Source organism: Mizuhopecten yessoensis, unplaced genomic scaffold (assembly GCF_002113885.1).
Source record: "Mizuhopecten yessoensis strain PY_sf001 unplaced genomic scaffold, ASM211388v2 scaffold4511, whole genome shotgun sequence".
Taxonomy (NCBI): domain Eukaryota; kingdom Metazoa; phylum Mollusca; class Bivalvia; order Pectinida; family Pectinidae; genus Mizuhopecten; species Mizuhopecten yessoensis.
In genome coordinates, this window is record NW_018405583.1 from 72,587 (window position 1) to 81,315 (window position 8,729).

Below are 8,729 nucleotides of genomic sequence, written 5' to 3' on the forward strand. Positions count from 1 at the left end.
TCAATATAACAGAACACAGATATAATGTATTTATAATCTTACAAACATAGTAATACGCTAGTTACAGTCTTACAGAACATAGAGGTATGTTAGTTACAGTCTTACAGAACATAGAGGTACGTTAGTTACAATGTTACAGAACATAAAGGTACGTTAGTTAAGTCTTACAGAACATATAGGTACGTTAGTTACCGTCCTACAGAACATAGAGGTGCGTTAGTTACAGTCTTACAGAACATAGAGGTGCGTTAGTTACGATCTTACAGAACATAAAGTTACGTTAATTACAATCTTACAAAACATATAGGTACGTTAGTTACAGTCTTACAGAACATATAGGTACGTTAATTACAGTCTTATAGAACATAGAGGTACGTTAGTTACAGTCTTACATAACATGAGGTACGTTAGTTACAGTCTTACAGAATATAGAGGTACGTTAGTTAGTCATACAGAATATAGATGTACGTTAATTACAGTCTTACAGAGCATAAATGTACGTTAGTTACAGTCTTACAAAACATAGAGGTACGTTAGTTACAGTCTTACAGAACATAGAGGTACGTTAGTTACAATCTTACAGAACATAGAGGTACGTTAGTTACAGTCTTAGATAACATAGAGGTACGCTAATTACAGTCTTACAGAACACAGGTACGTTATATGTAGTTACAACCTTACAGAACATAGCATACCAGTTCATTTATTACAGTGTTAACGGTAAGTTAATACATGGTATTGTTATTATAGTTTTACAGATTACATAGATATTTTAATATACTTTAATATTACTACAGTCTTACAGGACAGAGTGTTGCGTTTATACATTGTACTGTGCTTAATCTTAAGGAACACGGTGTTAAGTTAATATATCGTATGATATTTAGTCTTCCAGAACCTGATGAAGCCGAAACAGTGATATGCTGATTTAACAGCAATAACGACAACAATCATCACTAATTTGTATAGAAAATAAAATCCTTCGTGATATCTTTCTTTTTGTTCTCTTTCCTACTTTTATTCGCATTGTTCAGACACTATTAATGTAGAGGAGTTTGCAGTCATGAACTTTAAGGTCACAAAGCGCTATGTTTTATGTAATTAATCTACTCATGTATTAACGGAGTCTCCATAAGTTAAGTGAAATCTGACCTGGTGAACTTCCTATTAAGCCTATACAACTTTAGGCAAGTCAGTGAAACACAGTCATACAATACAATAAGACACCATTTTACAAGGGAAGAACTTTGTTCAAACAGTGATTCATCTTAACTCGACAAGATTGCTCCATTATCTCACTGCTGACAATGTACATGTACATATATGCATAAAAGCAGATCTCAAAAGTACTTTTAGTTGCATTTTAGTTTGTGTTGAAACACAAAATACACTATGTGCTATGAAATATGATAACTTGTGATGACCACCTCATTGAGCATTTTGATTGGTGTGACAGATCAGAAACATAAACAGTTAAATATGGTGAATTCCACTTAAGTAAGTATCCGGGTTATTTTTGAGGTTTTGTGAACAACCAGAACGCCTTTCCACTGCCAGGAAAAGAAACAATAAGCACCGCATGACGTAGGCATATAAAGGAGCACTAGATAGTGTCATTTCGTAGAATTAAGTTGAGTCGCAAATCATATTGACATGATATATGTCCGGTGAACTATTTTTTCTTTAAAAACATAAGCATCAGCCTTAATTTTAACTTCTCATTATTGTTGTCGTTTACAACGCTATGTAACATTTTAACAGATGATACACAAGTTAAATACCTTCAAATTAAATTATCTGAATTCCAATTTTGAAATGGAACTCAAATCATGACTTTGGCGTTTGAATTTTGTATGACTAAAGCATCTTTCAGGGGGTTGTTGAACCTTTATGTGATGCAAAAGGTAGAACAACCGCGGTTATTTTAGACTGTATCACCATGGGCCTTAGTGGGAATCGCAGAGCATTTTACGCCTGTCTCAAATAGAAAAAGTGCAACTATTTATACTTAAAAATAAAGATTACAATTCATTTTATTAAAGCTACCGGTTTCAATTGTTCACATCCATTACTATTTATTTAAAACGCCGGAACTGGGACCAATCATTTTATAACTTCAAACTTTAGTTGACCTCTACAGGACATTTGCTGTTAACGTGTTGCTAATTCCGGACCGTGGCATCGGGAAACAACACTAACCTAGAACAAAATATTGTATACTCTGGCAAGTTACACTGTGAACACACGGTATGTGTGTTGACGGTATACCAAAGACACGCGCCAACTCTTTAACTCAATTATTCAATGTGAATTGCCTCTTGAGTTATTCGTCATAGTATTACTGATTTTAGTTTAGAAATTATTAAAAAGCAAAAATACTTCTAAATATGCGCGAAAAGAGGAGTTATATAGCGTTATTTAAACTCTTCATTAGCAAGTCACCGCAAAGAGTACGATTTTACTACTTGCAAACAGACAACCTTTTTTCATAAGTTCTATTCATGAAATACCGAAATAACAACTTCAAATCGATAAAACTAGACAGCATCCGAACAAATATTCGATTTACATAGAGGACCATATGTTCCGGAAGGGTAAACATCTTATACTCCACCGACGACAACCGCCATAGAAGTTTTGATAAGATCCAAAAAATGTCACGTCCTCGAACGAGAACCTGGTTAATGAAAACGAAAACCATTGTATACGAATGAGCATAATTAAAAAGAAAACGACTTTCATATCACACATACATAGCATAGTTCCAAATGGTATCATGATGGCGTCCGTAACACTTGTCAAACCTTTATCTTTCTGCATATTCAGAAACCCAGTTCGTCTGTCAGCTGTCGACGTCTATCGTGGAACCTAACAACTGCCGACAAATGTCAAACATGACTTAAGGTAACCTCTTGCACTTCCGATTCTTGTTTCTAACCTTATCTTATCGATTGCCGTTTATCATGGTTGGAGTGTCTCCTGTCTATTAATTCAAGACGCACATTCAACAGACGATATGTGGAAATATGTCTTCACCATCGCCTGTCTCCACAACCTGGTCTCCGTGTACTGTGAGTACATTGTAATTTCCTGTGAAATTAAATAGTTGAACTGCCATGTGAATATATGGTACGTGGTGATTGGTGTCCAAAAGGATATATGATATTCAAGTAATCCTGTGAAAAAGCATTTATATATGTAGCAATCGTTAACCCATGTGATAAAGTACGTTGATCTAAACGTGTTCACACACAGATTGGTTGGCTTCTTCTCATCAACTTGACAGGAGAAAAATATGTTAATATAAGCTTCATATTTAAGTTGTGTTTTCCTATTTAACGTCGCTAAGTATTTTACAGACTACTTCAGCAATATAAGCGCAGAGAGAAATGCTCAATGCGTTTTCAATAAGATAACCATTCACGTTGCGTAACTTTGTCCTCCTAGGTCAGACTGGCTCATGTCGCGACGGCTACACCAGACATGCCAATTCGTGTTACAGATTCCATCATGTAGAACTGTCCTGGCCGGAATCTGTAGTAGGTATACCCTTTTTTATGATGCAGTCATCAGTGTTGCTTTTTAAAACGCAATTAGACTGTAACACAGTGCAGGTAGACTGTAACACAGTGCAGGTAGACTGTAACACAGTGCAGGTAATGACACAAATAAATGCTTCACAATTTCCAATTAGTATACATTATTTATGTTAGTCACCATACGCGAAAAAAATCTCATGTTCCCTCTCATGCTCGATTTTTCCCGGTCATATTATGTTTACTCCGAACCTCTTTTAAAAGAGTTCCGAACGAAAGTGGACGACAACAAAGGCGCGTCAATCTGTTGTGTGATTGGTCTATTTCGTTACCATAAAATATGTATGGGGAAACAAAAAAATGCATATGTTTTGTATCCCCCATCAAATGGGCAAAAGATTAAATTGTAATCTAAAAATGCGTAGTAAGTTGAACATTTTCAACTGTTGAATGCATTAGAAAGTTTGGCAAGTAACATCTTGTTCAAAGGCTATATGGTGATATCGGCAGAACAAACCACTCACGTTCTTGATCCGGTCAGATATAATGTTATGTTTACACCCGTGTGAACACATTTTTCGGAATCATTCTTATTCTGTTCAAAGAAATATTTTATTCGGATCAGAATTAAAGGAAAATATATTGCAAATATGCCAATCGGTAAAAAAGCCAATTACCGACAATGATGTCACTCGGAATACTGTATATTTTTATATTTTTCGTGGTGAAGATGTCTTTTTTAATGTTGGGCCATGACAATTATTTACAAGTATCACAGACAACTTGCGACTCGTCCATTGTACCTGAATCGCCATTCTGTTCTCCGTGGTTACCTCATGTATTACCTTCTATTGCGGTGGCTCCGCAAGTTGTTTAATTGTTTTCTTTGTTAGATATTTCGTATAGATATTAAATTATGAAATTTTAAAATGATTATTTTATTACTTGATACTGTTTACGTAACACTGATGTAATTTCGTCATACTGTAATTTACTGCGTATTTTCCGCTTTGTTAAATTACTTACACATCTTAATACATTTTGTTTTGGATATAAAATCTGCTCGCCCAAGTAGGCTGCCCGCGATTTTCTGCCACATTAAAACTATTATACGCTGTTTATTTATATTTTCCTCCAGACGTTCTGTAAAGCAACGGGATCTTATTTGGTAAGAGTAGAAACAGAAGCAGAGCACGACTTCCTGAAGCTGAAGGCCAAGGAGATGCTAGGTACATGTATGACTTTCTTTTTCTCCAAACTGTATAAATTAAATACATATGCAACATTGACCACACATACAGTACATACCAGCATATCGCTCTTTAACTTCCGTCAAGCCTGCCTTCAACGTAATCTATCTATAATTACATATAAGCAACAGCAGGTTTTTTGATATCTTTTTGTTTATTTATTCCTTTCAAAAGACCTATTGCTGGGTTTCCCGTGAGGTTGTCATTGAAGTCGAGTCAAACCATAGCAGCATATACAACTTGTAAATGTCGTTACATATATAACATATAAATATTTATACATATTTGATTAATAACAAGTACTAATTCTAATGGAGGACCATTACAGATGTCCCCCAAACTGCCCTTATAGTCGCAAATTAAAGATGCATCAGAAAAGGTTCGCAATGCCATAATACATTTACAATATACATGTACATAATAGATTTGAGTGACATCGCAAAATTTCTGAATTGTGACAAATCAGAAGTGTATGTGTGGTTGCTATCGCAACGACACCCATGCGATTGAATTCGCAGTCTTCTTATACCCCATTATACCTTTTCTTTTTTAAATCGAACAATATCAAATTTTTGACCAATCAGAGTCAAGGAATTGGCAGCCATTTTGTTTAATCACAAAACAAACACCGCAGTTGTATTTGTAGTGCCATGCTACACATATGCACCAAATTTCATCCAAATCGGACAGTATTTAAATTTTGACCAATCAGAGGGGAAAATGGCGGCCATTTTGTTGAAATGTGAAATCTATGCTACGGAAGCGATCATTGTCCTATGATATACCTGCATAATAAATTTGATCAAAATTTGACAATATTTAAAATTCGACCAATCAGAGGACGGTAATTGGGACATTTTGTTGAAATGTGAAACCTAACTTACGGAAGTGATCATTGTCCCATGATTCACCTACATAACAAATTTGGTCGAAATCCGACAATATTCAAGTTTTTCGACCAATCAGAGGTCAGAAAATGGCGACCATTTTGTTTAATCACAAAACAAACCACGCAGTTGTTTTGGAAGTGCCATACTTTACCTATATACCAAATTTTATCAAAATCGGACAATGTCTAAAGTCAACTACCCAGAGGCCGCCGTCCGGCTGACCAATCGGATGACCGATCGAAAAACGAAAATACTCTTGCGCGCACCGCCTGTCATACAAGAATACTCATGTGAAGTTTCGTTGAATTCAACCCTACGGTTTTCGAGAAAAATGCCGGAAACCTCGTCGGCGGAAGAAAGTGGAAGAAATAATAATAATAATAATAAAAAAGGGCCAAAATAGTATGTCCCCAAACTTTGTTTGGGGGACACAATTATATTAATATGGACAAACATATGAAGAAATTTGAATAATAGGTAGTTTTTTTTAAAGCAAAACTATTTCAATGATATTTTAATAAGGTTTTTATTAATAAATCAATGAGTCCCTAATGAGTCGCTACAATCTGGGCACACAAGGGTGATTAATATCAGTTGCTTAAACAAAGTATGATAATCGTTTACCTTTAACCCAATTTTAACAATTTTCTGTTTTATAAGCCGTTTATAATAGTTAATTATTTATAAACCGGTTGAAATTAACATTGATGTATTCATTAACAGATAAACAAATAATGCTAACGATTTTTAAAGCCGGTTATAATAATGATTTATCTATATGCCGATTATAATCATTATTTATTCGTGATTCGACTTTAGGGACCGCAGAACCAAATGATTTTCCATAGACGATAGTGTTAACGTTTACCACTGTTCTGGTTAAATGGGGTTATCCACACTGGTTCACCTGTCCTCATTTTGAAGAATGTCATATCACACATCTGTAAAAAAAAAATCTACCTATTTCAACTTTTTTATATGGGGGCCGCCATTTTGTAATGAATTCGGCACCATTTTTTTTGTTATACATTTTATACATCTATATATTTTGCTCAACCCACACATAACACTTTTGAAACTTTTGCCACCTAAATATCCAACCAGCAGGCCCCGAGGCATTCACTTTCCTATCAAATCTTCTGTCCAGAAGGGAAAACCCGACAATATATTTTTGATTTGGTTCCGTGGTCCCTATACTTTTTCTTCATTCACACATGTATGTGTGCTTTCAGGTACATATCCTCTGTACTCGTTCTGGATAGGCGCAACTGATGCAGTGGAAAATGGGAAATGGTTATGGGCCGATATATTGACCAGACTTGTATACACCAAATGGGCACTGGGTCAACCAAACAATTCTCCTGGAGAAGACTGCGCGGGCCTTTACTACCAAGGCGGGTACGACTTCGGGGATTGGGTCTGCAGAACTTTACTCCACCCCATATGCGAAGCGGAGTACGTATCTTCAAAATTTGCCAATGGTGCAGTGTAAATTGGTTCTTGATGTAAATGGCAACTTTTATAATTAAGAGTAAAATTATGTCCAATATCTTATGAACGTGTTCATGTGGTAAGTATGTCCGGGTATCATTTCAAAGTAGATTGACGAATGCATCAACTAAGACTTTTAGGAAATAATTATTTCTCTACTTTTTAAATAAATATTTTCAAATTAGTTTGTCTATTTTCTGATTAAGCAAAAAAATTGTCATCGATCGAGAAAAAAATAATGCAAAAACGTCATCAAAGTAAGGGAAAATTTGCAAAATCAGGTCATGTACATGAAATTCCGCCCATCGTACACTATAAACTTTTCACATAATCCTGTCATTAAAGGGCAAAATAAGCACAGTTTCATATTATAAATGTTTTGGTATATATAAATGTAGAAATATCCTCTTTTTGCAGTCAGAGAACCGGCATGCAAAGATTGTCAGTCAAATATGCTCATTTTATATCATTCCGATGCAAACAAGTTGTTTAATTTAAATAAATAGAGGATATTTAATGTTGCCTACAGTAATAACAAATATATTTCACGAATGTGGCTAATGTTTTGATATTTTTCACGAGTGAAAAAATATCAAACCATTAGCCACACGAGTGAAACATATTTGTTATTACTGAAGACACCATTAAATTTTCTATTTTTTAAATTTTTAAAGCATAAAACATGAAAAATGTAATGCATTAAAAAAGGACGGGGATAAGAAGCGTAATAATTACGAATGACATCACGCTTAACTTCGCTCAGTTTCGCTCAGTCAACATCGTTGTAAGCTAACTAGTAGCTTGTGGTGATGTATGATGGTCCTTTCTTCTAATGAATGCTGTACACACGCGTATTAATTAGACTTCTGGTTGCTATATATATAGTTGTTTACAGTTACAGGTTCATTTCTTTATCTGGTAGGGTTGGAGTATTCAGCTCCCACTGTTGATTCCTCTCCTTTTAAAATATGATGGTTAAAACATGTGATTTTTAAAAGCATGGTCAGTGCCAAACAGTCAATTTGTTACATTGTTCACTTTTGACTGGTTAGACTTGCAAATATATATATATGTAACTAATAAAAAGATGGCTTGAATTTTGTCGGGTGATTTTTCCAGTGGCTGTTGAGCCGTGACTTGAAGGTGTTGAGCGTTGGAGAGATTACTACCTCCTCTGTTAGAGAGTTCCACAGATTTATCACTCTGTTGCTGTAGAAATTACCATATTTGTTTAGTCTGCATGGTCTTTTGAATAGTTTCCTGGAGTGCCCTCTGGTTCGGTTGTCTTCAGCTTCATGAAATAGTTTGCCCTTGTCAAGATTGTCCATGTTGTTTAGTTTTTTGTAGGTTTGAATTACATCAGCTCGATGTCTTCTATATTCGAGAGTTGGGAGTCCGAGTTGTCTTAGGCGTTCTTCGTATGGTACGTTTTTAAGAGTTGGAATCCTTTTGGTCGCTCTTCTTTGGATGTTCTCGATTGTAATTTTGTCGCGGATCAAAAATGGTGATGTAACTGTTGTCGAGTATTCCAGATGAGGTCTAATCAGCGTTTTGTATAGAGT

The 8,729-nt window shown here is 35.2% G+C and overlaps 1 protein-coding gene across 1 annotated transcript in view; it reads left to right on the forward strand.

Annotated features, from left to right (window-relative positions):
* The first annotated feature begins 2,934 nt into the window (after window positions 1-2,934).
* LOC110449166 (perlucin-like) overlaps window positions 2,935-8,729 on the forward strand; it is a 7,096-nt gene continuing 1,301 nt past the window's right edge. Inside the window, exons 1-4 of the mRNA XM_021495851.1 lie at window positions 2,935-3,071; window positions 3,448-3,539; window positions 4,675-4,765; window positions 6,909-7,131. Coding sequence (XP_021351526.1) covers window positions 3,017-3,071; window positions 3,448-3,539; window positions 4,675-4,765; window positions 6,909-7,131 — 461 coding nt within the window. The 5' untranslated portion in view covers window positions 2,935-3,016. The remainder of the gene's footprint in view (window positions 3,072-3,447; window positions 3,540-4,674; window positions 4,766-6,908; window positions 7,132-8,729) is intronic.